The sequence below is a fragment of the Somniosus microcephalus genome, chromosome 4 (genome assembly GCF_052327205.1).
Source record: "Somniosus microcephalus isolate GS21.2 chromosome 4, FLI_Smic_1.0, whole genome shotgun sequence".
Classification (NCBI taxonomy): Eukaryota; Metazoa; Chordata; class Chondrichthyes; order Squaliformes; family Somniosidae; genus Somniosus; species Somniosus microcephalus.
Window position 1 is genome coordinate 14,874,510 of NC_140990.1, and position 27,147 is coordinate 14,901,656.

At 50.4% G+C, this 27,147-nt stretch overlaps 2 protein-coding genes across 2 annotated transcripts in view; one reads left to right on the forward strand and one right to left on the reverse strand.

The window, feature by feature from the left end:
* The window catches only part of ipo4 (importin 4), a 147,580-nt gene that overhangs the window by 5,540 nt on the left and 114,893 nt on the right, over positions 1-27,147 (reverse strand). Inside the window, exons 25-28 of the mRNA XM_085984404.1 lie at positions 12,527-12,652; positions 5,595-5,803; positions 4,069-4,201; positions 3,277-3,381 (exon numbers count right to left, since the gene is read on the reverse strand). Of these exons, the coding sequence (XP_085840530.1) occupies positions 3,277-3,381; positions 4,069-4,201; positions 5,595-5,803; positions 12,527-12,652 (573 nt within the window). The remainder of the gene's footprint in view (positions 1-3,276; positions 3,382-4,068; positions 4,202-5,594; positions 5,804-12,526; positions 12,653-27,147) is intronic.
* On the forward strand, positions 20,633-26,978 carry LOC147118338 (uncharacterized). The gene is made up of 2 exons (XM_085984405.1): positions 20,633-20,882; positions 25,817-26,978. Exons 1-2 carry the CDS (start codon positions 20,741-20,743, stop codon positions 26,689-26,691), a joined length of 1,017 nt encoding a protein of 338 aa, XP_085840531.1. The 5' UTR covers positions 20,633-20,740; the 3' UTR covers positions 26,692-26,978.

Here is a 27,147-nt window from a genome sequence, read left to right on the forward strand (position 1 = left end):
ATACTGCATCTGCCATGCTTCTGCCCAATCACCCAACCTGTCCAAATCATACTGGAGTTTCTCGGCATCCTCCTCACAGCACACACCCACCCAGCTTTGTGTCTTCTGCAAACTTGGAGATATTACATCTAGTTCCCTCGTCAAGATCATTAATATATATTGTGACTAGCTGGGGTCCTAGCACCGATCCCTGCGGTACCCCACTAGTCACTGCCTGCCACTCGGAAAAAGATCCGTTTATTCCAACTCTTTGCTTCCTGTCTGCCAACCAGTTCTCTATCGAGTTGCCCCCAATTCCATGTGCCTGAACTTTACACGCTAATCTCTTATGCAGGACTTTATTGAAAGCCTTCTGAAAGTCCAAATACACCACATTCACTGGTTCTCCTTATCTATTTTACCAGTTACATCCTCAAAAAATTCCAGAAGATTAGTCAAGCACGATTTACCTTTTGTAAATCCATGTTGACTTTGTCCGATCCTGTCACTGTTTTCCAAGTGCTCTGCTATTACATCTTTTATAATGGACTCCAGCATTTTCCCCACAACCGACGTCAGGCTTACCGGTCTATAATTCCCCGTTTTCTCTCTACCACGTTTTTGAATAGTGGGGTAACATTAGCTAACCTCCAATCCATGGGAACTGTTCCAGAGTCTGTAGAATTTTGGAAGATGACCAGCAATGCATCTACTATTTCTAGGGCCACTTCCTTGAGTACCCTAGGATGTAGATTATCAGGCCCTGGGGATTTATCAGCCTTCAATCCCATCAATTTCCCGAACACCATTTCCCTACAAATACTGATTTCTTTCAGTTCCTCCCTCTCATTAGATCCTATGTTCCCCGACATCTCTGGGAGGTTATTTGTGTCTTCCTTTTTGAAGACAAAACCAAAGTATGTATTTAATTGGTCTGCCATTTCTTTGTTCCCCATTATAATTTCCCCCGATTCTGACTGCAAGGGACCTACGCTTGACTTTGCCAATCTTTTTCTCTTCACATATCTATAAAAGCTTTTACAGTCAGTTTTTATGTTCCCTGCAAGCTTACTCTCATACTCTATTATCCCCCTCTTAATTAATCCCTTTGTCCTCCTTTGTTGAATCCTAAACTGCTCCCAATACTCAGGTTTACTGCTTTTTCTGGCCAATTTATATGTCCTCTCCTTGGATCTTATGCTATCCCTAATTTCCCTTGTTAGCCACGGTTGAGTCACCTTTTTTGTTTTATTTTTATGTCAAACAGGGATGAACAAATTCTGTAGTTCATCTATGCGATCTTTAAATGTTTGCCATTGCCTATCCACCGTCAACCCTTTGAGTAACATTCCCCAATCAATCCTACCCAACTCGCGTCTCATACCATCATAGTTTCCTTTTTTTACATTCAGGACCCCAGTCTCTGAGTCAAATACTTCACTCTCCATCTTAATGAAGAATTCTATCATATTATGATCGCTACGCCCCAAGGGGCCTCGCACAACAAGATTGTTAATTATTCCTTTCTCATTACATAATACGGTGGCATAGTGGTTAGCACTGTTGTCTCACAGCGCCAGGGACCTGGGTTCGAATCCGGCCTCGGGTGACTGTCTGTGTGGAGTTTGCACATTCTCCCCGTGTTTGCGTGGGTTTTCTCCGGGTGCTCCGGTTTCCTCCCACAGTCCAAAGATGTGCGGGTTAGGTTGATTGGCTATGATAAATTGACCCTTAGTGTTAGGGGGATTAAATACGTGGGGTTACGGGGATAGGGTGGGATATGTGTTGGTGTAGGGGTTATGGGGATCGGGTGGGATATGTGTCGGTGCAGGCTCGATGGGCCGAAATGGCCTCTATCTGCACTGTGGGGTTTCTGTGGTTTCTGTGGTAGTCTAAGATGGCCTGATCTCTAGTTGGTTCCTCGACATATTGGTCCAGGAAACCATCCCGTATACACTCCAGGAATTCCTCCTGCACAGTATTGTTACTAATTTGGTTAGCCCAATCTATATGTAAATTAAAGTCACCCATGATAATTGCTGTGCCCTTATTGCACACGTTTCTAATTTCTCATTTAATGCCATCCCCAACCTCCACATTACTGTTTGGGGGTCTGTATACAACTCCCACTAATGTTTTTTGTCCCTTGGTATTTCTCAGCTCTACCCATACAGATTCTACATCATCAGAGCTAATATCCTTCCTTACAATTGTGTTAATCTCCTCTTTAACCAGCAATGCTACCCCACCTCCTTTACCTTTTTGCCTGTCTTTCCTGAATACCCCTGGATGTTGAGTTCCCAGCCCTGGTCACCCTGGAGCCATATTTCCGTAATCCCAATCATATCATATCCGTTTACATCTATTTGCGCAGCTAATTCATCCACCTTATTACAAATGCTCCTTGCATTAAGACACAAAGCCTTCAGGCTTGTTTTTTTTAACACTCTTAGACCTTTTTGAATTATTATTTACTATTATTTAAACCCTTGATTACTCTATGACTGCCACTTCTGCTTTTCTCCTTCCTGTCTTTTGCTTCTATCCTCGTTTCCCTTTCCTCTGTCTCCCTGCACAGGTTCCCAACCCCCTGCCATTTTAGTTTAAACCCTCCCCCACAGCACTAGCAAACACTTATCCTAGGACATCGGTTCCGGTCCCGCCCAGGTACAAACCATCCGTTTTGTACTGGTTCCACCTCCCCCAGAACCGGTTCCAATGTCCCAGGAATTTGAATCCCTCCCCCTTGCACCATTCCTCTAGCCACATATTCATCTGAAATATCCTTCTATTTCTACTCTGACTAGCACATGGCACTGGTAGCAATCCTGAGATTACTACCTTTGAGGTCCTATTTTTTAATTTACCTCCTAACTCCCTATATTCAGCTTTTAGGACCTCATCCCGGTTTTTACCTATATCGTTGGTACCTATATGCTGATGCTGGTACACCAAGTACTGATGGGTGTTTACACTGCAGTCTGTAGACCCTATTACACTGTGTACTGATGGGTGTTTACACTGCAGTCTGTAGACCCTATTACACCATGTACTGATGGGTGTTTACACTGTAGTCTACAGACCCTATTACACTGTGTACTGATGGGTGTTTACACTGCAGTCTATAGATCCTATTACAGCGTGTATTAATGGGCTAGAAATGATTCACGTCTTGAAATGCGAATTTCTTTTACAAAAGTAAGCAAATTCATACTGAGCTTTCTAAGTGTATAATAACGTGATCTGAATTGTAATTTCCAAGACAGGTTTAGGCTTGCTGCTGCCTGGGTGCCCTACCTGATCGGGGTTGTTTTTGTACATAAAGGTGATGCAGTTAAACACTGTAACATTTTCTTCAAAGTCCTCCTTCAGTGGAAGCGAACGGACCAGGACAGGAAATACCTTTCAAAACAAAGCAAGAGAAGGTCAGTAAGTTCTTGTGGCCTGACGAGGCCTGGGCCTTCCTAGTCTGAAGCTTTCCGAGCGACAGAAAGTGGGAAAAAGAGCGGGCCTTGCTGAGGTCACTGCGCACGTGGCCCATGTCTGAAAGCTGAACTGTGCCTCAAAGCAACAATCAAATATGGAAGTGGCAAATCCCGAGGGCCTGTTACTACTCGAGTGCAGGAAGTGTCGATAGGAAAAGCGGACTTAAGAAAACCACCTTTTTTTCTGCTCTCATGCTGGGGACTTTGCGGGACTCACATGAACAGGAACTACTGCAATGGGTGGAGAATGTTGGCAGGTTTGGAACTGTTGGCTCTCTGACATTCTCCTTGAACCTGTGCTCTCCTGATGGCACGGCCCTGTGTCGGGGTACGATTCCTCCGGCAGCTCACCCAAGTGGCCATCTGCCAGGCTAGACGGTGAGTGCTGCGGGGCTGTTCAACCAGGAAGGGCATCGTAGTGGTGTACCCTACTCCGGCACAGGCGCCCTGGGTCGATGATCAAAGGCAGAAGCCCCAGCTCGCGTACGCCAATCAGATCCTTCCCCAGCAGGGATCAGCACAAGGCAGGACAGAGAACCTGGGTTTGTGCCACTCAATATCTAGGCAATGGCTGACTGGGCATACCGAGGAAGTGCGCAAGTACCTGTTCCACGGGAACGCCTGCAAGATTCGTCATCATCATGCGGGACACAGCCCCACACACATTGTCCACGACTCGGCGATTTTGCTCTCGGGCTATGATGGACGACAGGATGCTCAGCAGAGACGGGTAGTGTCTGAAGACAAGTGTTAAGGGACTAACTGCAAAGCCAAACAGGGGATCGCCCCCCCCCCCCCGACCCCCGCCCCGTCAAAACAGCAACGGTACTACCCTATAACCCGGGCCTCACTTTCCAGCTGGAGTGCCAGGGCAGCCTGGGATGCAGGCTCCTGTTTGGGCCCAGGCAGTGGGATGGCCTGGAGCCCAGGCACCTGCCCTGGCCTGACATACACACACACCCCGGTGAGAGGGGGTCTATCTGCTCCGTGTCGCTCAGCTCCACGTGGGAGAGTAGGTTCCACTGAGCCCCGGTGAGAGGGAGTCTATCTGCTCCATGTCGCTCAGCTCCACATGGGAGGGTAGGTTCCACCGAGTCCCGGTGAGAGGGAGTCTATCTGCTCAGTGTGTGGGACTCAGCTCCACATGGGAGGGTAGGTTCCACCGAGCCCCAGTGAGAGGGAGTCTATCTGCTCCGTGTCACTCAGCTCCACATGGGAGGGTAGGTTCCACCGAGCCCCGGTGAGAGGGGGTCTATCTGCTCCGTGTGGGGGGCTCAGCTCCACATGGGAGGGTAGGTTCCACTGAGCCCCGGTGAGAGGGAGTCTATCTGCTCCGTGTGTGGGGCTCAGCTCCACATGGGAGGTTAGGTTCCACTGAGCCCCGGTGAGAGGGAGTCTATCTGCTCCGTGTCGCTCAGCTCCACATGGGAGGGTAGGTTCCACCGGGCCCCGGTGAGAGGGAGTCTATCTGCTCCGTGTCGCTCAGCTCCACGTGGGAGGGTAGGTTCCACCGAGCCCCGGTGAGAGGGAGTCTATCTGCTCCGTGTTGATCAGCTCCACATGGGAGGGTAGGTTCCACCGAGCCCTGGTGAGAGGGAGTCAATCTGCTCCGTGTGTGGGGCTCAGCTCCACATGGGAGGGTAGGTTCCACCGAGCCCCGGTGAGAGGGAGTCTATCTGCGCCGTGTCGCTCAGCTCCACATGGGAGGATAGGTTCCACCGAGCCCCATTGAGAGGGAGTCTATCTGCTCCATGTGTGGTGCTCAGCTCCACATGGGAGAGTAGGTTCCACTGAGCCCCGGTGAGAGGGAGTCTATCTGCTCCGTGTGTGGGGCACAGCTCCACATGGGAGGGTAGGTTCCACTGAGCCCTGGTGAGAGGGAGTCTATCTGCTCCATGTGTGGGGCTCAGCTCCACATGAGAGGGTAGGTTCCACTGAGCCCTGGTGAGAGGGAGTCTATCTGCTCCATGTGTGGGGCTCAGCTCCACATGGGAGGGTAGGTTCCACTGAGCCCCGGTGAGAGGGAGTCTATCTGCTCCGTGTCGCCCAGCTCCACATGGGAGGGTCCATTCCACCGAGCCCTCTTGAAAAGGGAAAGGGTGGTTTTTTTTGCGGCGGAGTCCAGGATACTCGAAAATGGCTTCTTTCCCTTGCTCAGCGAGTACTCCGATGCCGAAGACGGAATTGCTGCGCACCTCATTGTCTGTATCGCGTGCTCCAGCCTGCAGCATCGGCAGCAGCCTGGGCACAAACTGCACCGTCGCTGGCCCCATTGCCTGAACCGTCTCGGCGATCGACCCAATGGCAAAGGATTTCTCGGCCACTGTGCAGCTTGGCTTCTGAAACACAAAGAAACACATCAAGCGCATCACAAAGGTCACTCTCAAGACTTCAGCTATTCTGTGTCACCCACACAATGCCGTCCAGTGGCATTCTCTCCAGATTCAATTCCCACAGAGTTCTAGGGACATCAATGAAACGGCACAGAAGGAGGCCATTCAGCCCATCGTTCCTGTGCTGGTTCTTTGAAAGAGCTATCCAATTAATCCCACTCCACCCCCCCCCCCCCCCAATGCCCTGTAAATAGTTTCCCTTCAAGTGTATGTCCAATTCCCATTTTGAAAGTTACTACTGAATCCGTTTCCTTTTAGGCAGCGCATTCCAGCTCATAACAGGCAGAGTCAACATGGTTTTATGAAAGGGAAATGGTGTTTGACAAATTTATTAGAGTTTTTTGAGGATGTAACTAGCAGGGTAGATAAAGGGGAACCAGTGGATGTAGTATATTTGGATTTCCAAAAGGCATTCTATAAGTTGCCACATAAAAGGTTATTACACAAGATTAGGGCTCATGGGGTTTGGGGGTAATATAGCAGCATGGATTGAGGATTAGTTAACAGACAGAAAACAGAGTAGGGACAAAAAGATCTTTTTCAGTTTGGCAGGCTGTAACTAGTGGGGTGCCGCAAGGATCAGTGCTGGGGCCTCAGCTATTTACAATCTATATTAATTACTTAGATGAAGGGACCGAGTGTCATGTATCCAAGTTTGCTGATGATACAAAGCTAGGTGGGACAGTAAGCTGTGAGGAGAACACAGAGTCTGTAAAGGGATATAGATAGACTAAGTGAGTGGGCAGTAAGGTGGCAGATGGAGTATAATGTGGGGAAATGTGAGGTTATTCACTTTGGTAAGAAGAATAGAAAAATAGAATATTTTTTAAATGGTGAGAAACTGTTAAATGTTGGTGTTCAGAGAGATTTGGGTGTCCTGATAATCTACATCCTAGGGTACTTAAGGAAGTGGCCCTAGAAATAGTAGATGCATTGCTGGTCATCTTCCAACATTCGATAGATTCTGGAACAGTATCCATGGATTGGAGGGTAGCTAATGTTACCCCACTATTCAATAAAGGTGGTAGAGAGAAAACGGGGACTTATAGATCAGTAAGCCTGACATCGGTAGTGGGGAAAATGCTAGAGTCCATTATAAAAGATGTAATAGCTGAGCACAGTGACAGGATCGGACAAAGTCAACATGGATTTACAAAAGGTAAATTGTGCTTTTTTTTGAGGATGTAACTGGTAGAATAGATAAGGGAGAACCAGTGGATGTGGTGTATTTGGACTTTCAGAAGGCTTTCGATAAGGTCCCGCATAAGAGATTAGCGTGTAAAGTTAAAGCACATGGGATTGGGGGCAAGGTATTGACTTGGATAGAGAACTGGTTGGCAGACAGGAAGCAAAGAGTTGGAATAAACGGGTCTTTTTCCGAGTGGCAGGCAGTGACTAGTGGGGTACCGCAGGGATCGGTGTTAGGACCCCAGCTATTCACAGTATTTATTAATGATCTAGACGAGGGAACTAGATGTAATATCTCCAAGTTTGCAGACGACACAAAGCTGGGTGGGCGTGTGTTGTGAGGAGGATGCCGAGAAACTCCAGTATGATTTGGACAGGTTGGGTGATTGGGCAGATGCAGTATAATGTGGATAAATGCGAGGTTATCCACTTTGGTGGCAAAAACAGGAAGGCAGATTATCTGAACGGCAATAGATTGGGAGAAGGGGAAGTGCAACGAGACCTGGGTGTCCTTGTGCACCAGTCGCTGAAGGTAAGCATGCAGGTGCAGCAGGCGGTTAAGAAGGCAAATGGTATGTTGGCCTTCATAGCGAGAGGATTCGAGTACAGGAACAAGGATGTCTTGCTGCAGTTGTACAGGGCCTTGGTGAGACCACACCTTGAGTATTGTGTGCAGTTTTGGTCGCCTTATCTGAGGAAGGATGTTCTTGCCATGGAGGGAGTGCAGCGAAGATTCACCAGACTGATACCTGGGATGGCAGGAATGACGTATGAGAGGAGATTGGGTCGATTGGGCTTATACTCGCTGGAGTTTAGAACAATGAGAGGGGATCTCATTGAAACTTATAAAATTCTAACAGGACTAGACAGACTAGATGCAGGAAGGATGTTCCCGATGGTCGGGGAGTCCAGAACCAGGGGTCACAGTCTAAGGATAAGGGGTAAGCCATTTAGGACTGAGATGAGGAGGAATTTCTTCACCCAGAGAGTGGTGAACCTGTGGAATTCTCTACCACAGAAGGCAGTTGAGGCCAATTCATTCAAGAAGGAGTTAGATATATTGCTTAATGCTAAAGGGATCAAGGGATATGGGGAGAAGGCAGGGACAGGGTACTGAATTTGGATGATCAGCCATGATCTCATTGAATGGTGGAGCAGGCTCGAGGGGCCGAATGGCCTACTCCTGCTCCTATCTTCTATGTTTCTATGTCCTCGTGCAAGAAACACAGAAAGCTAGCATGCAAGTACAGCAAGCAATACGGAAGGCAAATGGCATGTTGGCCTTTATTGCAAGGGGGTTGGAGTATAAGAGTAAGGAAGTCTTGCTACAATTGTACAGGGCCTTGGTGAGACCACACCCGGAGTACTGGGCACAGTTTTGGTCTCATCTAAGGAAGGATATACTTGCCTTGGAGGTGGTGCAACGAAGGTTCACTAAATTGATTCCTGGGATGAGATTCTGACAGGGCTAGACAGACTGGATGCAGGGAGAATGTTTCCCCTGTCTGGGGGGTCTAGAACGAGGGGTCGCAGTCTCAGGATACGGGGTAGGACATTCAGGACTGAGATGAGGAGGAATTTCTTCACCCAGAGAGTGGTGTACCTGTGGAATTCTCTACCACAGAAGGCTGTAGAGGCCAAGTCACTGAATATATTTAAGAAAGAGATAAATTTCTAGATGCAAAATGCGTCAAGGGGTATGGGGAGAGAGCGGGAATATGGTACTGTATTGAGATAGAGGATCAGCCATGATCATACTGAATGGCAGAGCAGGCTTGAAGGGCCGAATGGCCTACTCCTGCTCCTATTTTTCTATGTTTCTATGAGAGCTGTCCTATGATGAGAGATTGTGTAGAATGGGCCTATACTCTTTGGAGTTTAGAAGAATGAGAGGTGATCTCATTGAAACATGCAAGATTCTGAAGGGGATTGACAGGGTAGATGTTGAGAGGTTGTTTCCCCTGGATGGAGTGTCTAGAACCAAGTGGCACAGTCTCAGGATAAGGGGTCGGCCATTTAAGACTGAGATGAGGAGGAATTTCTTCACTCAGAGGGTTGTGAATCTTTGGAATTCTCTGCCCCAGAGGGCTGTGAATGCTGAGTCTTTGAGTATATTCAAAGCTGAAATCGATAGATTTTTGGACTCTAGGGGAATCAAGGGATATGGAGATCGGGCAGGAAAGTGGAGTTGAGGGCGATGATCAGCCATGATCTTATTGAATGGCGGAACAGGTTCGAAGAGCCGTATGGCCTACTCCTGCTCTTATTTCTTATGTTCTAATAACAACTCGCTGCTGTGGGTATCTGTAAGGAGAGGGTTAATCAGACTGCCCGGAGGTCTGCTAATGTTATACTGCGATTGATTTCCCTTCACAGTGTAGTAATAGTAACCTGTTAAGTAAGGACGTACAAGTCAATTTAGGTGTAGCGACCACTGAACTGTCGAATTAAGATTGACTTTAAAGCAATGGGTCAGTATTAGTAACAGGTTCCGCAGAGGGAAACATCTGTGAATACATCACCCTTTCTCGAGCCAGGAGATTGCTATGTAATGGTACAGACAGCAACAACTTGCATTTATACAGCACCTTTAATGTAATAAAGCACCCCAAGGCGCTTCACAGGAGTTTTATCCAACAAAATTTGACACTGAGACATATAAGGAGAATATTAGGACAGGTGACCAAAAGCTTGGTGAAAGAGGTAGGTTTTAAGGAGCGTCTTAAAAGGAGGAGAGAGGCGCAGAGGGGTTTCGGGAGTCAATTCCAGAGCTTAGGGCCCAGGTAGCTGAAGGCACAGCCGCCAATGGAAATTGGGGATGCGCAAGAGGCCAGAATCGGAGGAGTGCAGAGATCTCAAAGTTGTGGGGCTGGAGGAGGTTAGAGAGATAGGGAGGGGGGCGAGGCCATGGAGGGATTTGAAAACAAGGATGAGAATTTTAAAATAGAGGCGTTGCCGTATTGAGCCGATTTCAAACCTCAACAGACTGATTTCAAAATCTTTGTCCTCATCTCGCTCCTCCCTACTCTGTAACCTCAGCGTACCAGTATGGGCCCTCTGCTCTCCCAACTCTGCTTTTCTTTGCATGCCCCATGTTCAGCCGCAGCTGTCCCTAGAACACTCTCTTTGAACACCCGCCACCTTGCTGCCTCCCCGCTCCTTAAATTAAAACCTACCTCCTCTGACCTGGCCCTTTGGTCATTCCCGCTAACCCGTCCGGTTATTTTGGAGCATCGGCCATTCAGCCCCTCCGAGCCTGTTCCACCCTCAAGATGATCGTGGTTGATGGCTTGGCCCTCCGTGGAGCGCTACGGGACATTTTGCTACACGAGAGGCGCTGCAACATTGCACGCTGTTGTTGCTGAAATTAGCCACATGTTTTTTTTAGCCTCTCTAAGCGGTTACCGTGACTGGCGGTTGGGGGATAATGGCACAGGGGGACGCACTAACAAATGCATTGAGGGGTCAGATGGTCCTTCCATTGCCCTACCCTTCATGTACATGCTGTGCACTACAAACATTGCGAAACTCCAACTACCATATCCAGATATTTCTGTGCACTAACAATGTTTGCAATGCACTGTGTGCATGTTTCGGGGGTTTCAGATGAATGGTTTGTAAAGCTGGGAGTGGAGCTGGTTTGTTTGTATAAAAACCTTACAATGCGCTATGTCTGTAAATAAGGACTGCCCAATGTTCGCTCTCAGCTACCAGGAAAAGCCTCAATTAGGTCCCCATAATCTCAGCAAAATGGAGTTTGGCTTTTTACAGTGACTATACGTCAGTGGTCTTACTTGGAACAAACTCCTGAGAGCTGATAGGGTTAGATGAAGAGGGGTGGGAGGAGGCTCCTGTGGAGCATAAATGCTGGCACAGACTAGTTGGGCCGAATGGCCCATTTCTGCGCTGTAGACACGATGTAAATCTACGGAATCACCTCGGATTCTCATGCTTGTACCAAGGACAACAACCTTCCAATGATTGGGAGATTCAAACGCCACACACCTCGTGCCTGACCAGCGGAAGTATCGATGGGCCAGAAATCGCTGCCATGGTGGTGAACTACGCTAAATCGGGCCTTTTGCGCTGACCGCTGACAGTGTGTTATATTTACGCTGCAAATGGTCGGAGCGTCAATCTGATAATGGCGCAGCGATGGGAACGTTGCATCTGGGACCTCGTAAAAAGAATTATAAAGAAAACCTCCTGAAACAATTCACTACCTGCCGGAGCGAGACTCCGCAGCCTACTGGATGACCCTTTGTGGCCCCTCCAAAACCATACATCTAAAACCCTCTAAACATACACATAGTGCAATGCAAACATTGTTAGTGCATTGAAATATTGGGATATCCACGGCTGAGTGCCGTGTCAGGGCCATAAAACACCAGGTATTTACCAGGGTTCCTCTTTGCCATTAATTGGCAGCCCTAAAGGACCCCGGCAGGAATAGTTCGTAAGAAGGTCGTAAACCCGACACTTTCCCGATCGTCATTAAGTTCAATGGGGGGGGGGGGGAGCCTCACAGTGAGAAGGGACTTTTATCGGCTTTAGCTAGGTTAATGACGGAGCGGTTCAAAGCATCCAGCAATTCTTGCCATCTATAATTTTGTGTAATACATAGAATTACATCGAATGTACAGCACAGAAACAGGCACAACAGCTCCACTCGAGCCTCCTCCACCCCTCTTTAACTCTATCACCATATCCTTCTATTCCTTTCTCCTTCATGTGCTTATCTAGCTTCCTGCTAAAATGCATCTATGCTAGTCCCCTCAACCACTCCCTGTGATAGCGAGCTCCACATTCTCACCACTCTCCTGAATTCCTTATTGGATTTATTATTGATCATCTTATATTTCTGGGCCCATGATTTAGGACTTACCTAGAGGAAACATCTCCTTTATGCCCAACCTATCGAACCCCTTCATAATTTTAAAGAGCTTTGTCAGGTCACCCCTCAGCCTTCTCTTTTCTAGAGAAAAGAGCCCCAGCCTGATCAGACTTTCCTGATAGATATAACCTCTCAGTTCTGGAATGAATCCCAGTGCTTTGTGTGTAATATGACATATATATTTATTGCACTGCCGAGGCCTGGCAAATTACAGGAATGAAGGGGAGACTGAGATTTCAAGCCTCCAACTGGCATCAGGTGTCACGTGCAATGTCTAAACATTGGATGGCTGTGGGATTCTTTGGTTTCTGGCCTGGTTGGGTTTATATATCGACCGGTCGCTGCCCATTATCTTAATTGTTCTTAAATTATTGTACACTGGTTTCCCCAAGTGCTTGCAGTTGAGAGGTGTTGTTCCGTACATACACATCCAGTATTAGCAGGTTTCCAGCAACACTGGATTACTGGGAAAGGTTTCAGTTGCCCACCTTCACCCGTCTCACTCTTTGTTCGTGGAATAAGGTCCCGACACAGTGCCGCCAGATACCCGAAATCCGACAGCAGTTACACATTGAAGCCACACGTACCGTTTTACACAGCAACAGGGGGAGGAATCCAGCAAAGTACGGGGCAAAGATCTGCCCTCCCACAGCAGCTGCCAGAAGGGGAATGCCCTCTCCTGCGTATTCCAGCAGCATGGAGTCATACTCCGCCTGCAAGAGAGGAAAAGACAAGTCAGGCTCGAACAGACCGACAGAGGTACGGCTACATGTATTGACACGGCTGCTCCCCGCCAGAATGGAGACGATTGGGAAATTGCCCCGTCCTGGAGACTGCACTGCTGGAAGTGACTGGGATTGATTTTACACATATAATTTGTATGTAGCTATCCTCCACTCACTGTATTTCACTGGAGAAATAATCCTGTTTTATCGAGAGATGTTGCTACAGTTTCAGTCATGAGTTCGGTTTGGTGTAGTATGCTGTTTAAATAGAGTCTGCAAGCTTTTTGCTGTCGTGCACTGTTTAAATAGACTTAGTTTGTTGTAAAATTGACTGTTTGCGGTGAGCCCTGTCCTAGTCCCGCCCTGCCTCCAACTAATTGGCTGATACAGGGCAACGCATTAGCCAGCACTGGTGTCAATAGACACTCTGCAGAGGTACAGCAGATCGAAGCAGAGAATCTCATTTTAAACCCCCTCTCCACAACTCACTTCCTAATACACCATAACTCAAGGCTGAATTATTGGCAACACACCTAGTGCCATACCAAAAGGTATCGTTTAACTCTCTGCTCGAGTCCGAAGGCTGTGGATTCAGAGACTTGAGCCCATAACCTAGGCTGACACTCTCGTTATGGATGAGGGTTTCAGCAGCAAATGAGTGGAGGCAGGAGTGGAGACGGGCGAGGTTATGGAGGTGGAAGTAGGGGGTCTTGGTGATGAAGAGGATACGGGGTCGGCAGCTCAGCTCACGGTCAAATAGGACGCCGAGGTTGTGAATGGTCTGGTTCAGCCTCAAACAGTGGCCAAGGAGAGGGATGGAGTCAGTGGTGAGGAAACGGAGTTTGTGACAAGGACCAAAAACAGTGACTTTGGTCTTGCCAATGTTCAATTGGAGGAAATTGCGGCTCTTTCAGGACTGGATGTTGGGCAAACAGTCTGACAACACAGAGGCGGTGGAGGGGCTGGGAGTAGTGGTGGCGAGGTCGAGCTGGGTGTCAACAGCATACATAAGAATTAGGAGCAGGAGTAGGTGTGGTAAACCACTGTTTGTATTCCACTGTGTACATGCCTGGACATGCCTCGGCTGACTCCTCCCACAGGTCCTAGTATAAAGGTGACTGCTCCCCAGCCCTTTGTATTTCTGGACCGGTCGACCACTCGAGGCAGACCTTCATTCTTTTGTTAATAAAAGCCTTTAGTTACTCTCTTAACTCTCAGTTTTTTATGAATAATTGATAGCGCATCAATTTTATTAACAAAATTTTTATAATGGAGAAGATCCTCACACCAGCATGCCTGGACTTAGATCATCGGGAGGCGGACTCATCCACCAAGTTTACTCACTGGCTTAAGTGTTTCGAAAAATTCCTGACCGCCTCCGCAGCAATCAAATCGGACGAGGACAAACTGGATGTCCTGACCTCCAAAGTGAACCACCGAGTGTACTCGGTCATCCAAGACGCGACCTCGTACGCGGACGCTATCAAGCTCCTCAAGGACCAGTACACGCGCCCAGTGAACGAAGTGTACGCCAGGCACCTTCTGGGGAGTCGTAAACAACAACCTGGGGAATCGACCGTGGAATACCTTTCAGGCACTGTCTGTGCTTGGCCGGGCCTGTGGTTGTAAGGATGTAAAGGCCGCCGTGTACACAGAGGAACTTATCTGGGACGCTTTTGTAGCGGGCCACAGATCCAATTACACCCGACAGCGACTGTTGGAGCAGAGTGACCTCGACCTCAACAAGGCCTCTGAACTCGCACTATCATTGGATACAGCCTACCGGGGCATGGATGCCTACTCCTCTGCACCGTGGACGCCGCGGGGAATGACAGCCTGGGACACGGTAGGACCGCCTCATAGCGCCGTGCCACCCCAGCCACACCCCAGCAACGGCCCAACTACCGCAGCAGTGTCCCAAGGCCAGACAGCAGTGCCCCAAGGCCAGAAATGCTACTTCTGTGGCCAGGCAAAACACCCCAGAGCGCGCTGCCCGGCAAAAAACGCGATCTGCTCGGGCTGCCGGAAGAAGGGACACTACGCTAACGTCTGCAGGGCCAAAGCCACCCCGAACCCCAGCAGCGCCGCGTGTGGGCCATGCGGGCCGCCATCTTGGGCCTCCCCGGCCATGTGCGAACCACCGGTACAGCAGCCATTTTGGACGCCTCCAGCCACATGGGGATCATGGACGCCGCCATCTTGGACGACAGCCGGAACGCAGCAGGCCCCCAACACCGCCTCATCTGATACCCGCAGCGACACACCGACCCCTACGCTGGCATCCGTTACACTGGACCAAGCGAGACCGCACCAGCTGGCCAGTTCCACAATGGACATTAAGGTAAATGGCCACGATACAATCTGCCTTTTTGACTCTGGGAGCACGGAGAGCTTCATCTACCCCGACACGGTGCGGCGTTGCTCTCTCCCAGTCCTGCCTGCGCACCAGCGGATTTCTATGGCCTCCGAGTCCCAGTCGGCGGACATTGGCGGCGACTGCGTAGTGACACTCGTAGTAGACGGGACCGTGTACGATCATTTTAAACTTCTGATCCTGCCCGACCTCTGCGCTGCCGTCCTGCTGGGGTTAGATTTTCAGTGCCACCTTAAAAGTGTTACGATGGCGTACGGTGGACCCCTACCCCCACTCACAGTCCGCAGCTCCCAAATTGCCCGTCGCGCACCAGGTGCAACCTCTCCACACTCAGAGTCACCCCTGCCCCCCACTGTTTGCTAACCTCACCCCCGACTGTAAGCCCATCGCCACAAAGAGCAGGTGATACAGTGCCGGGGACAGGGTTTTCATTAAAACCGAAGTGGAGCGGCTCCTGAAGGAAGGGATTATTGAGGGCAGCACCAGCCCCTGGCGAGCCCAGGTTGTGGTCGTTAAGACCGGCGAGAAGCAGCGCCTGGTCATCGACTACAGCCAGACAATAAACCGCTACACCCTGCTGGACGCCTACCCACTCCCCCGCATAGCTGATACGGTCAACCAGATCGCGCAGTACCGCGTCTTCTCGACCATTGACCTGAAATCAGCGTACCACCAGCTCCCTATCCGCCCTGAGGACCGCCAGTATACTGCCTTTGAGGCAAACGGCCGCCTCTATCACTTCCTTAGGGTTCCCTTTGGCGTCACCAACGGGGTCTCCGTCTTCCAAAGGGAGATGGACCGGATGGTAGATCAAAATGCGTTGCAGGCCACTTTCCCATATCTGGACAATGTGACCATCTGCGGCCGTGACTTGCAGGACCATGACGCAAACCTCGAAAAATTCCTCCGCACCGCCCAACTCCTGAACCTGACATATAACAAGGAGAAGTGCATATTCTGCACAAACCGCCTCGCCATCCTTGGCTGTGTTGTGGAACACGGAGTCATCGGCCCCGACCGGATGTGTCCCCTTATGGAACTCCCACTGCCCCACTACCTCAAGGCCCTGAAGAGGTGCCTCGGGTTTTTCTCCTATTATGCCCAGTGGGTCCCCTACTATGCGGACAAGGCCCATCCGCTGATCAAGTCCACCTCTTTTCCCTTGACGGCAGAGGCCCGCTTAGCCTTCCACCGTATCAAGGAAGACATTGCCAAAGCCACCATGCACGCAGTGGACGAATCCATCCCCTTCCAGGTGGAAAGCGACGCGTCCGACTTTGCCCTGGCCGCTACCCTCAATCAGGCGGGGAGACCCGTGGCCTTCTTTTCACGAACCCTCCAAGGCCCGGAGACCAGACACTCCGCTGTTGAGAAGGAGGCCCAGGCGATTGTGGAGGCTGTGCGTCATTGGAGGCACTACCTGGCCGGAAAACGATTTACCCTGCTCACTGACCAGCGTTCAGTTGCTTTCATGTTTAACAACAAGCAGAGGGGCAAAATCAAAAATGACAAGATCTTGAGGTGGAGAATCGAACTTTCCACCTACAATTACGAGATCTTGTACCGGCCCGGGAAGCTCAATGAACCCCCGGATGCGCTATCGCGTGGCACCTGCGCCAGCACGCAGATCGATAGACTGCGGGCCCTCCACAATGACCTCTGCCACCTGGGGGTCACCAGGTTCTTCCACTTCATCAAGGCCCGCAACCTGCCTTATTGCAAACCGCACTTTTATAGACCAGACAGGGCCCACCTGATAAAAGCCACTCGCCCCTTCGAGCGCCTGAGCGTTGATTTTAAAGGGCCTCTCCCCTCCTCCGACCGCAATGTGTACTTCCTCAATATTATTGATGAGTACTCCCGTTTCCCGTTCGCCATCCCCTGCCCGGACATGACCAGTGCCACGGTCATTAAATGTCTGAACGACCTCTTCACCCTGTTCGGTTTCCCCAGCTATATCCATAGCGACCGGGGCTCATCGTTTATGAGCGACGAACTCCGTCAGTACCTGCTAACTAGGGGTATTGCCACAAGCAGGACCACCAGTTACAACCCCCGGGGGAACGGACAGGTGGAAAGAGAAAATGCGACAGTTTGGAAGGCCGCCCTGCTAGCCTTAAAGTCTAGGGGCCTTCCAACCTCCCGCTGGCAGGATGTGCTCCCCGATGCGCTCCACTCTATTCGGTCACTGCTCTGCACTGCCACTAACGCCACCCCTCATGAGAAAATGTTTGTCTTCCCAAGGAAGTCCACATCGGGGACATCGCTACCGCCATGGCTGACGTCCCCAGGGCCGGTCCTACTGAGAAGGCACGTGAGGACCCATAAAACGGACCCCGTGGTTGAGAGGGTCGACCTCCTCCACGCCAACCCCCAGTATGCTTACATTGCATACCCGGACGGGCGGGAGGACACAGTCTCCATAAGAGACCTTGCACCCTCGGGGGCCGCAGTAACCCACTACTCACTACCACCCCCCCCCCCCACGAGCCGATATCCAGCCCCAGCAGACGGCAGGCCTGGGCCCAGCGACCCGCTCGACATCTACGAGGACGACACGCCTGTGCCACAGCCCACGCAGGACTCGACGCCGGAAGCTCCACTACCCCTGCCGTCGCCACGCCGATCACAGCGCCAGACAAGACCTCCGGAGAGACTCCAATACACTAACTTTTAATACACTTCACCCCGCCGGACTCAATTTTAAACAAGGGATGAATGTGGTAAACCACTGTTTGTATTCCACTGTGTACATGCCTGGACATGCCTCGGCTAACTCCTCCCACAAGTCCTAGTATAAAGGTGACTGCTCCCCAGCCCTTTGTATTTCTGGACCGGTCGACCACTCGAGGCAGACCTTCATTCTTTTGTTAATAAAAGCCTTTAGTTACTCTCTTAACTCTCAGTCTTTTATGAGTAATTGATAGCGCATCAGTAGGCCATACAGCCCTTCGAGCCTGCTCCGCTGTACATGTGGAACCTGACGTTGTGCCTTCGGACTTGAGAGGAAAGGGAGGTTGGAGATGGGCCGATAGTTTGCGAGGACAAAGGGGTCAACAGTGGGGTTTTTTGAGAAAGGGGATAATGATGGCAGATGGCTGGGGGGGGGGGGGGGGAGGAGGAACCAAGGAGAGAGAACCATTTACAATATCAGCTAACGTTGGGGCGAGGATTGGAAGTTGGGTGGTCAGCAGTTTAATGGGAGGGAGCAAGAGGTGGGCGAGATGAGCTCGGAGAGGGCACGAGGGAGGGAAACTACAGAAAGGTGCGAGTTCATGATTTGGGCGGGAGGAGGGGAACCTTGGCTTGGAGGGCAAGGGGAAGGGAGGGGTAGGGCAGAGGGAGCTGAACAGATGGTCTCAAACTTAGTGACAAAAAAAGTCCACGAACACCTTGCACGTGCGTTTGGAGGTGAGGGTGGAAGGTGCAGGGGAGAGAGGTTTAAAGAGGCAGTTGGTAGGGGAGTCATTAACGGGTCTGAGCTGAAAGGCAGAGCTGGACCACTGCCACCACCATTACTCTCGTACTCCTTCCAATTCCAAAAATGCACTTTTATTTCTTCATTGGAGTCATACCTAGCACAAAGGAAGATGGTTGTGGTGATTGAAGGTCAATCATCACAGCCCCAGGACATCGCTGCAGGAATTCCTCAGGGCAGTGTCCTAGGCCCAACCATCTTCAGCTGCTTCATCAACGTCCTTCCCTCCAACATAAGGTCAGAAATGGGGATGTTCGCTGATGACTGTACAGTGTTCAGTGCCATTCGCAACTCCACAGATAATGAAGCAGTCCATGGCCGCATGCAACAAGTCCTGGATGACGTTCAGGCTTGGGCTGATAAGTGGCAGGTAGCATTCGCACCACAGACGTGCCAGGCAATGACCATCTCCAACAAGCAAGACTCTAACCATCTCCCCATGACATTCAATGGCATTACCATCGCCGAATCCCCCACCATCAACATCCTGGGGGTCACCATTGACCAGAAACTTAACTGGACCAGCCACATAAATACTGTGGCAACAAGAGCAGGTCAGAGGCTGGGTATTCTGCAGCGAGTGTCTCACCACCTGACTCCCCAAAACCTTTCCCCCATCTACAAGGCACAAGTCAGGAGTGTGATGGAATACTCTCCACTTGCCTGGATGAGTGCAGCTCCAACAACACTCAAGAAGCTGGACACCATCCAGGATAAAGCAGCCCGCTTGATTGACTCCCCATCCACCACCTTAAACATTCACAGGATAAGGATAAGGGGCAAGCCATTTAGGACAGAGATGAGGAGGAATTTCTTCACCCAGAGAGTGGTGAACCTGTGGAATTCTCTACCACAGAAGGCAGTTGAGGCCAATTCATTAAATATATTCAAGAAGGAGTTAGATATATTTCTCGAGGCTAAAGGGATCAAGGGATATGGGGAGAAGGCAGGGACCGGGTACTGAATTTGGATGATCAGCCATGATCTCATTAAATGACGGAGCAGGCTCGAGGGGCCGAATGGCCTACTCCTGCTCCTATCTTCTATGTTTCTATGTTTCACTCCCTCCACCACCGCCATACCGTGGCTGCAGTGTGTACCCTCTACAAGATGCACTGCACCAACTCGCCAAGGCTTCTACGGCAGCACCTCCCAAACCCGCGACCTCTTCCACCTAGAAAGACAAGGGCAGCAGGCACATGGGAACACCACCACCTCCAAGTCACACACCATCCTGACTTAGAAGTATATCGGCCGATCCTTCATCGTCGCTGGGTCAGAATCCTGGAACTCCCTCCCACATTCTCCCCGTGTTTGCGTGGGTTTCCTCCGGGTGCTCCGGTTTCCTCCCACAGTCCAAAGATGTGCGGGTTAGGTTGTTTGGCTATGATAAATTGACCCTTAGTGTTAGGGGGATTAAATACGTGGGGTTACGGGGATCGGGTGGGATATGTGTCGGTGCAGGCTCGATGGGCCAAAATGGCCTCTATCTGCACTGTGGGGTTTCTGTGATTCTGTGATTTAACAGCACTGTGGGAGTACCATCACCACACGGACTGCAGCGGTTCAAGAAAGCGGCTCACCACCACCTTTCTCAAGGGCAACTAGGGATGGCCTTGCCAGCGACGCCCAGATCCCATGAACGAATAAAAGAAAATTCACGGCATATGGGCGTCGCTGGCAAAGCCGACATTTATTGCCCATCCCTAACTGCCCTCGAGTCCATCACAGCAGGTTTTTTTGATATGACAGAGTGGCTTGCTAGTGGCCATTTCAGAGGGCAGTTAAGAGTCAACCACATTACTGCGGGTCTGGAGTCACACATATGCCAGACCAGGTAAGGATGGAAAGTTTCCTTCCCTAAAGTACATGTATGGACAGGGAACCGGCATTCTCTGGTCTCCCTTCCCCCATCCACCCCACAGGCAGATTCTTTTGTGTTTGTGAAGACTCCTGCTCTAACAGGTTAAACCTGCTCTTAAGCAAACCCCAAATACCTGCCCTCCTGTTACAATGCAAAACATCCTCACCAGCCAATTGCAACTAGCTTTGAAGGGTGACTATCCCAATTACAACAGCACTATCCTAAACCTTTCAAATACCCGACGAGGAAAAACAGAAAGCAGCGCGCTCAAGAACAACCTGGCTTCAGACCCTGCTTCCCAGTTTTGTTTATGTTTTAGAAAATTAGGTTTTCCTTGCATACAAGTTATTTTCTTGAAGTATGGGGCTAGTGGAGAGGACACTATGCCTTGGAGCACTGAGGATCACCACCAATCTCGTTTGCTCAAAAGAGTCTGTGTTCTCACAGTCCGTCAGCGGACAGACCATTATCCTTCTCCTCTTCACAGACGTCAGTGTCACAGGTACAGCATCAAAACTAACTGCACTCTCATCCGCTTTGGTATCTTTTGAGTATCTGGGCTCTGGGTTGGAGACAGACAAAATCCAATGTGGAGAGACTTAGAGAAACTGAGATTATTCTCCTTAGAGCAGAGAAGGTGAGGGGAGATTTAATAGAGGTGTTCAAACTTATGAAGGGGTTTTGATAGAGTGAACAAGAAGAAACTGTTTCCAGTGGCAGGAAGGTCAGTAACCAGAGGACCCAGATTTAAGGTAAAGAAAGAAAAGCAAAGGAAAGAAAAGGAAAAGAAAGGCAAAGGAAAGCAAAGAAAGAAAAGGAAAGAAAGAGAAACAAAGAAAAGCAAGAAAGTAAAGAAAAGATAGAAAGACAAACAGCAATGTGATAATAATCAGATAATCTGTTTTTTCGTGATGTTGATTGAGGGATAAATATTGGTCAGGACACCGGGGAGAACTCCCCCTGCTCTTCTTTGAAATAGTGGCCATGGGATCTTTTATGTCCACCTGAGAGGGCAGTTTATTGTCTCATCTGAAATACAGCATCACCGACAGTGCGGCGCTCCCTCAGTACTGACCCTCCGACAGTGCAGTGCTCCCTCAGTACTGCCCCCTCCGACAGTGCAGCGCTCCCTCAGTACTGCCCCCTCCGACAGTGCAGCGCTTCCTCAGTACTGACCCTCCGACAGTGCAGCGCTCCCTCAGTACTGCCCCTCCGACAGTGCAGCGCTCCCTCAGTACTGCCCCTCCGACAGTGCAGCGCTCCCTCAGTACTGCCCCTCCGACAGTGCAGCGCTCCCTCAGTACTGCCCCTCCGACAGTGCAGCGCTCCCTCAGTACTGCCCCTCCGACAGTGCAGCGCTCCCTCAGTACTGCCCCTCCGACAGTGCAGCGCTCCCTCAGTACTGCCCCTCCGACAGTGCAGCGCTCCCTCAGTACTGCCCCTCCGACAGTGCAGCGCTCCCTCAGTACTGCCCCTCCGACAGTGCAGCGCTCCCTCAGTACTGCCCCTCCGACTGTGCAGCGCTCCCTCAGTACTGCCCCTCCGACAGTGCAGCCCTCCCTCAGTACTGCCCCTCCGACAGTGCAACGCTCCCTCAGTACTGCCCCTCCGACAGTGCAGCCCTCCCTCAGTACTGACCCTCCGACAGTGCAGCGCTCCCTCAGTACTGCCCCTCCGACAGTGCAGCGCTCCCTCAGCACTGCCCCTCCGACAGTGCAGCGCTCCCTCAGCACTGCCCCTCCGACTGTGCAGCGCTCCCTCAGTACTGACCCTCCGACAGTGCAGCCCTCCCTCAGTACTTCCCCTCCGACAGTGCAGCCCTCCCTCAGTACTGCCCCTCCGACAGTGCAGCCCTCCCTCAGTACTGCCCCTCCGACAGTGCAGCCCTCCCTCAGTACTGCCCCTCCGACAGTGCAGCGCTCCCTCAGTACTGACCCTCCGACAGTGCAGCGCTCCCTCAGTACTGACCTTCCGACAGTGCAGCACTCCCTCAGTACTGCCCGACAGTGCAGCGCTCCCTCAGTACTGCCCGACAGTGTAGCACTCCCTCAGTACTGACCCTCCGACAGTGCGGCGCTCCCTCAGTACTGCCCCTCCAACAGTGCGGCGCTCCCTCAGTACTGCCCCTCCGACAGTGCGGCGCTCCCTCAGTACTGCCCCTCCGACAGTGCAGCGCTCCCTCAGTTCTGCACTAGAATGTCAGCCTAGACTTTGTGCTCAAGTCTCTGGATTGGGACTTGAACCTACAACCTTTGCAGAGATGCGCATACACCAGTTTTAGATCGATGTGAAAGTTTCGTATGATAGTAAAAGCTGCAGTGACCCCCACAAAGCTAACACTATGGCAGTAAACTGAAGCGCTTGGTACTTCTGCGGTAGAAATCACTTTTGTTAGCCTGGGCTAGTGAGGATTAGCCAATGGAATCTGAGCCTGGAGAACTGGTAGTTTTTAAGACACTAAAGTGAAAAAATGATGCTCTGCTTCAACCGTGCCACCCAAGTAAGGGTTGAAGTGCCCGAGAGCATCTATCTTCTACGTTTGACCGGTATTGTCTCCCAGACAACACATCAGGAAGGCAGGCAACTACCTTGACCACATGACAACATGTGGCTCTACTCAGCACCCCTCTGTAGTAACACGGCCAAGTTGAAGATGCTCAGAACTAGTACGAGTGATTATATCCTCTCGGGTATAGAGGCCAGCCAAGAGTGGGCTGTCTTTGTCCGGGTGCTTTCAAAGCAGTAAAACAGGAAGGGGAGAAAGGTGTATAAACATTATTTGCATTTCATCAGCTGGTGTTGGAACAGAACAGTGTTGCTCTCAGTACTGATGCATCGACAAGAGTGTCTGTACTTTAGAGGAATGTTTATCTCGGTGTAGTTAATGGTAAGAAAATGAGGAAAGTAGTGTCCTGGGTTATGAGTCAGAAAGAAATAGCAAATAAGAGAGAGATCATGTGTCAAGAGCAAGAGCGAGAAATAGCATACAACAACAGCTTGTATTTATATAGCGCCTTTAACATAGTAACACGTCCCAAGGCGCTGCGCACAGGAGCGATATAAGACAGAAAATTTGACACCGAGCCACATAAGGATAAATTAGGGCAGGTGACCAAAAGCTTGGTCAAAGAGCTAGGTTTTAAGGAGCGTCTTAAAGGAGGAAAGAGGTAGAGAGGCGGAGAGGTTTAGGCAGGGAATTCCAGAGCTTAGGGCCTTGACAACAGAAGGCACGACCAACAAAGAGAGAGAATGTGAGGCGAGCAAGAGAGAAATAGGAGGATCAGAGAGAGACCGTGTGCAGAGAGAGAGAGAAATAGAATGAGAGAGAGATCACGTACAGAGAGCGAGAGAGAAATGGGAGGATCAGAGAGAGACCGTGTGCAGAGAGAGAGAGAAATAGAATGAGAGAGAGATCACGTACAGAGAGCGAGAGAGAAATGGGAGGATCAGAGAGACCGTGTGCAGAGAGAGAGAGAGAAATAGAATGAGAGAGAGATCACGTACAGAGAGCGAGAGAGAAATAGGAGGATCAGAGAGACCGTGTGCAGAGAGAGAGAAATAGAATGAGAGAGAGATCACGTACAGAGAGCGAGAGAGAAATGGGAGGATCAGAGAGAGACCGTGTGCAGAGAGAGAGAAATAGAATGAGAGAGAGATCACGCACAGAGAGCGAGAGAGAAATGGGAGGATCAGAGAGACCGTGTGCAGAGAGAGAGAGAGAAATAGAATGAGAGAGAGATCACGTACAGAGAGCGAGAGAGAAATAGGAGGATCAGAGAGACCGTGTGCAGAGAGAGAGAAATAGAATGAGAGAGAGATCACGTAGAGAGCGAGAGAGAAATGGGAGGATCAGAAAGAGACCGTGTGCAGAGAGAGAGAAATAGAATGAGAGAGAGATCACGTACAGAGAGCGAGAGAGAAATGGGAGGATCAGAGAGAGACCGTGTGCAGAGAGAGAGAAATAGAATGAGAGAGATCACGTACAGAGAGCGAGAGAGGAATGGGAGGATCAGAGAGCGACCGTGTGCAGAGAGAGAGAGAGAAATAGAATGAGAGAGAGATCACGTACAGAGAGCGAGAGAGGAATGGGAGGATCAGAGAGAGACCGTGTGCAGAGAGAGAGAGAGAGAGAGAGAGAGAGAGAGATCACGTACATAGAGCGAGAGAGAAATGGGAGGATCAGAGAGACCGTGTGCAGAGAGAGAGAGAAATAGAATGAGAGAGATCACGTACAGAGAGCGAGAGAGAAATGGGAGGATCAGAGAGAGACCGTGTGCAGAGAGAGAGAAATAGAACGAGGGAGAGATCACGTACAGAGAGCGAGAGAGAAATGGGAGGATCAGAGAGAGACCATGTGCAGAGAGAGAGAAATAGAATGAGAGAGAGATCACGTACAGAGAGCGAGAGAGAAATGAGAGGATCAGAGAGAGAAATAGAATGAGAGAGAGATCACGTACAGAGAGCGAGAGAGAAATGGGAGGATCAGAGAGACCGTGTGCAGAGAGAGAGAAATAGAATGAGAGAGAGATCACGTACAGAGAGCGAGAGAGAAATGGGAGGATCAGAGAGACCGTGTGCAGAGAGAGAGAGAAATAGAATGAGAGGGAGATCACGTACAGAGAGCGAGAGAGAAATGGGAGGATCAGCGAGAGACCGTGTGCAGAGAGAGAGAGAGAAATAGAATGAGAGGGAGATCACGTACAGAGAGCGAGAGAGGAATGGGAGGATCAGAGAGAGACCGTGTGCAGAGAGAGAGAAATAGAATGAGAGAGATCCCGTACAGAGAGCGAGAGAGAAATGGGAGGATCAGAGAGAGACCATGTGCAGAGAAAGAGAAATAGAATATAAGAGAGAGATATCATGTGCAGAGAGCGAGAGAGCTAGTGAGCAATAGGAGGATCAGAGAGCGAGAGAGACCATGTGCTGACAGACTTTCTGCGTATTTCCAGCATTTCTGTTTTGATGTTGACTTTTTGCACAAGGAGTTGAAAATTGTACCAATCCCCGAAATGCGTAGCAGTTATATACTGTTAACTTGTTAGGCAAGGGTATTAAGAGTCATGGAACCAAGGCAGGCAGATGGAGTTAAGATACAGATCAGCCATGATATCATTGAAAGGCGGAACAGGCTGGAGGGGCTGAATGGCCCCCTCCTATCCTATGATTGAATGGGTGGAACAGTCTCGAGAGGCTGAAGGGCCTCCCCCTGTTCCTATGGTTAAGTGGGCGGAACAGTCTTGAGGGGCTGAATGTTTAAACTGAGAGATTGCAAAAGGTGGATTTGTACGTGAATCAACAACTGGAACAAAGGGGGCGTTTGAAGTAGAAACTAGACAAGCGGCCAGAGTGACTGGCACAGCGGGTAAAGGTGGCCATAGTATCGTGTCTTTGCCGGTTATCTAACACCTATGGGATGTTTTCTGTGCCCTCCCGCAGGCTACCTTTTCATCTGCTGGTTTGCAGACCTGCAGCTGCCAAACAGCCAGGAGGTGATATCGTTGCGATTTGCCGCTTTTCTCAATGAGACTTACAACGCTGTCACCTTCCTGATCCTGGCTCTGATCGCCGTGGAGGCCCACTTCACCGCCAGATGCCAGCGAATGCCAGCCTTGGGCAAGCACCAGGCCTTTGCCCGCCCGGCTCCTGCCAACCACCCGCTGCCGCTAGTGAACGGGGTCTACGTGCTGCTCTGCTGGACCATCGCCGCCTCCTACGGATACCGTTGTTATCCAGACGACATCCGCTTCGCTCGCCAGTGCTCGGGAGGCCACCCCCCTGACTTCCTCCGCTGCTTGCGCAGCTTCCACCTGCCGGATCCCTTTCTCGCGATCGCCGAGCTACTGGTCGCGGCCAGCTACATCTTCTACCAAGGCAAGTGCACGGGCAGCCCTGAGGCGCAGCGCCAGGTTTCCATAACGACGCAGATTGTGTCTTCCGGACTGCCACTTTCGCAAGAAACATCAGATCCTCCTCTAAAGGGCAGCCGGCTACAGGCAACGCCCTCACCTCGCATCCCGGGAACACAGCCCAACTGCCTTTGCACTGGAATAGCCGCTGCAATAATGCTCTACCCGGGTTTCCCGTTGCTTGGACTGACTTCTCCTTTAATTTTCTCCTTTGAACAACTTTGCCGTAGCTTCTTCGCACGACTTTCTAAATACTCCCAACATGACGTGGAACCCACACAATCTACCTCTCATGGACTGATCCACATTCTACAGATCAATGGAAGAAAAGGCCTCAAACTGTTGGAGAACGCAGACAGACCAGACAAGGAGATTTCTGTTTCTATTTTATACAACGGCAAATAATTAGGAGCAAGAAACAACCCAGCCTAGCTTGCTTCGCGAAACCCACTCTGGACAACTGCTCCCGGATCCTTCGACTTTTTCCGAGCAACCTCTGGTGTGAAGAGTGTCCAGCAGATGCTCCTCTAAGTCACCAGATCACCTCCGGCCCCACAGAACGTGGACCAGGACTTACCTGAATCATGCCTGCTAACTAAACTATCTGGTGGCCCACGCAGTTTGCATGCTGGGGTATCTTGCTGCGACTTGTTACTTATGGGTTTAATCTATAAATAAATCTGACAGCGGCTTCTGGGCTATACACTATTATATTCCATCTTTTGCAATAAGAGAAACTGCTGGGTTGCCCACGTAATCTCCGTTGTGTTATATTATAATTCAAGGAAGTTCTCCTGCTGTCCTGGCCAACATTCCTTCTCCCAACCAATATCAATAACACCTCGGGAATACTTTGCCGGA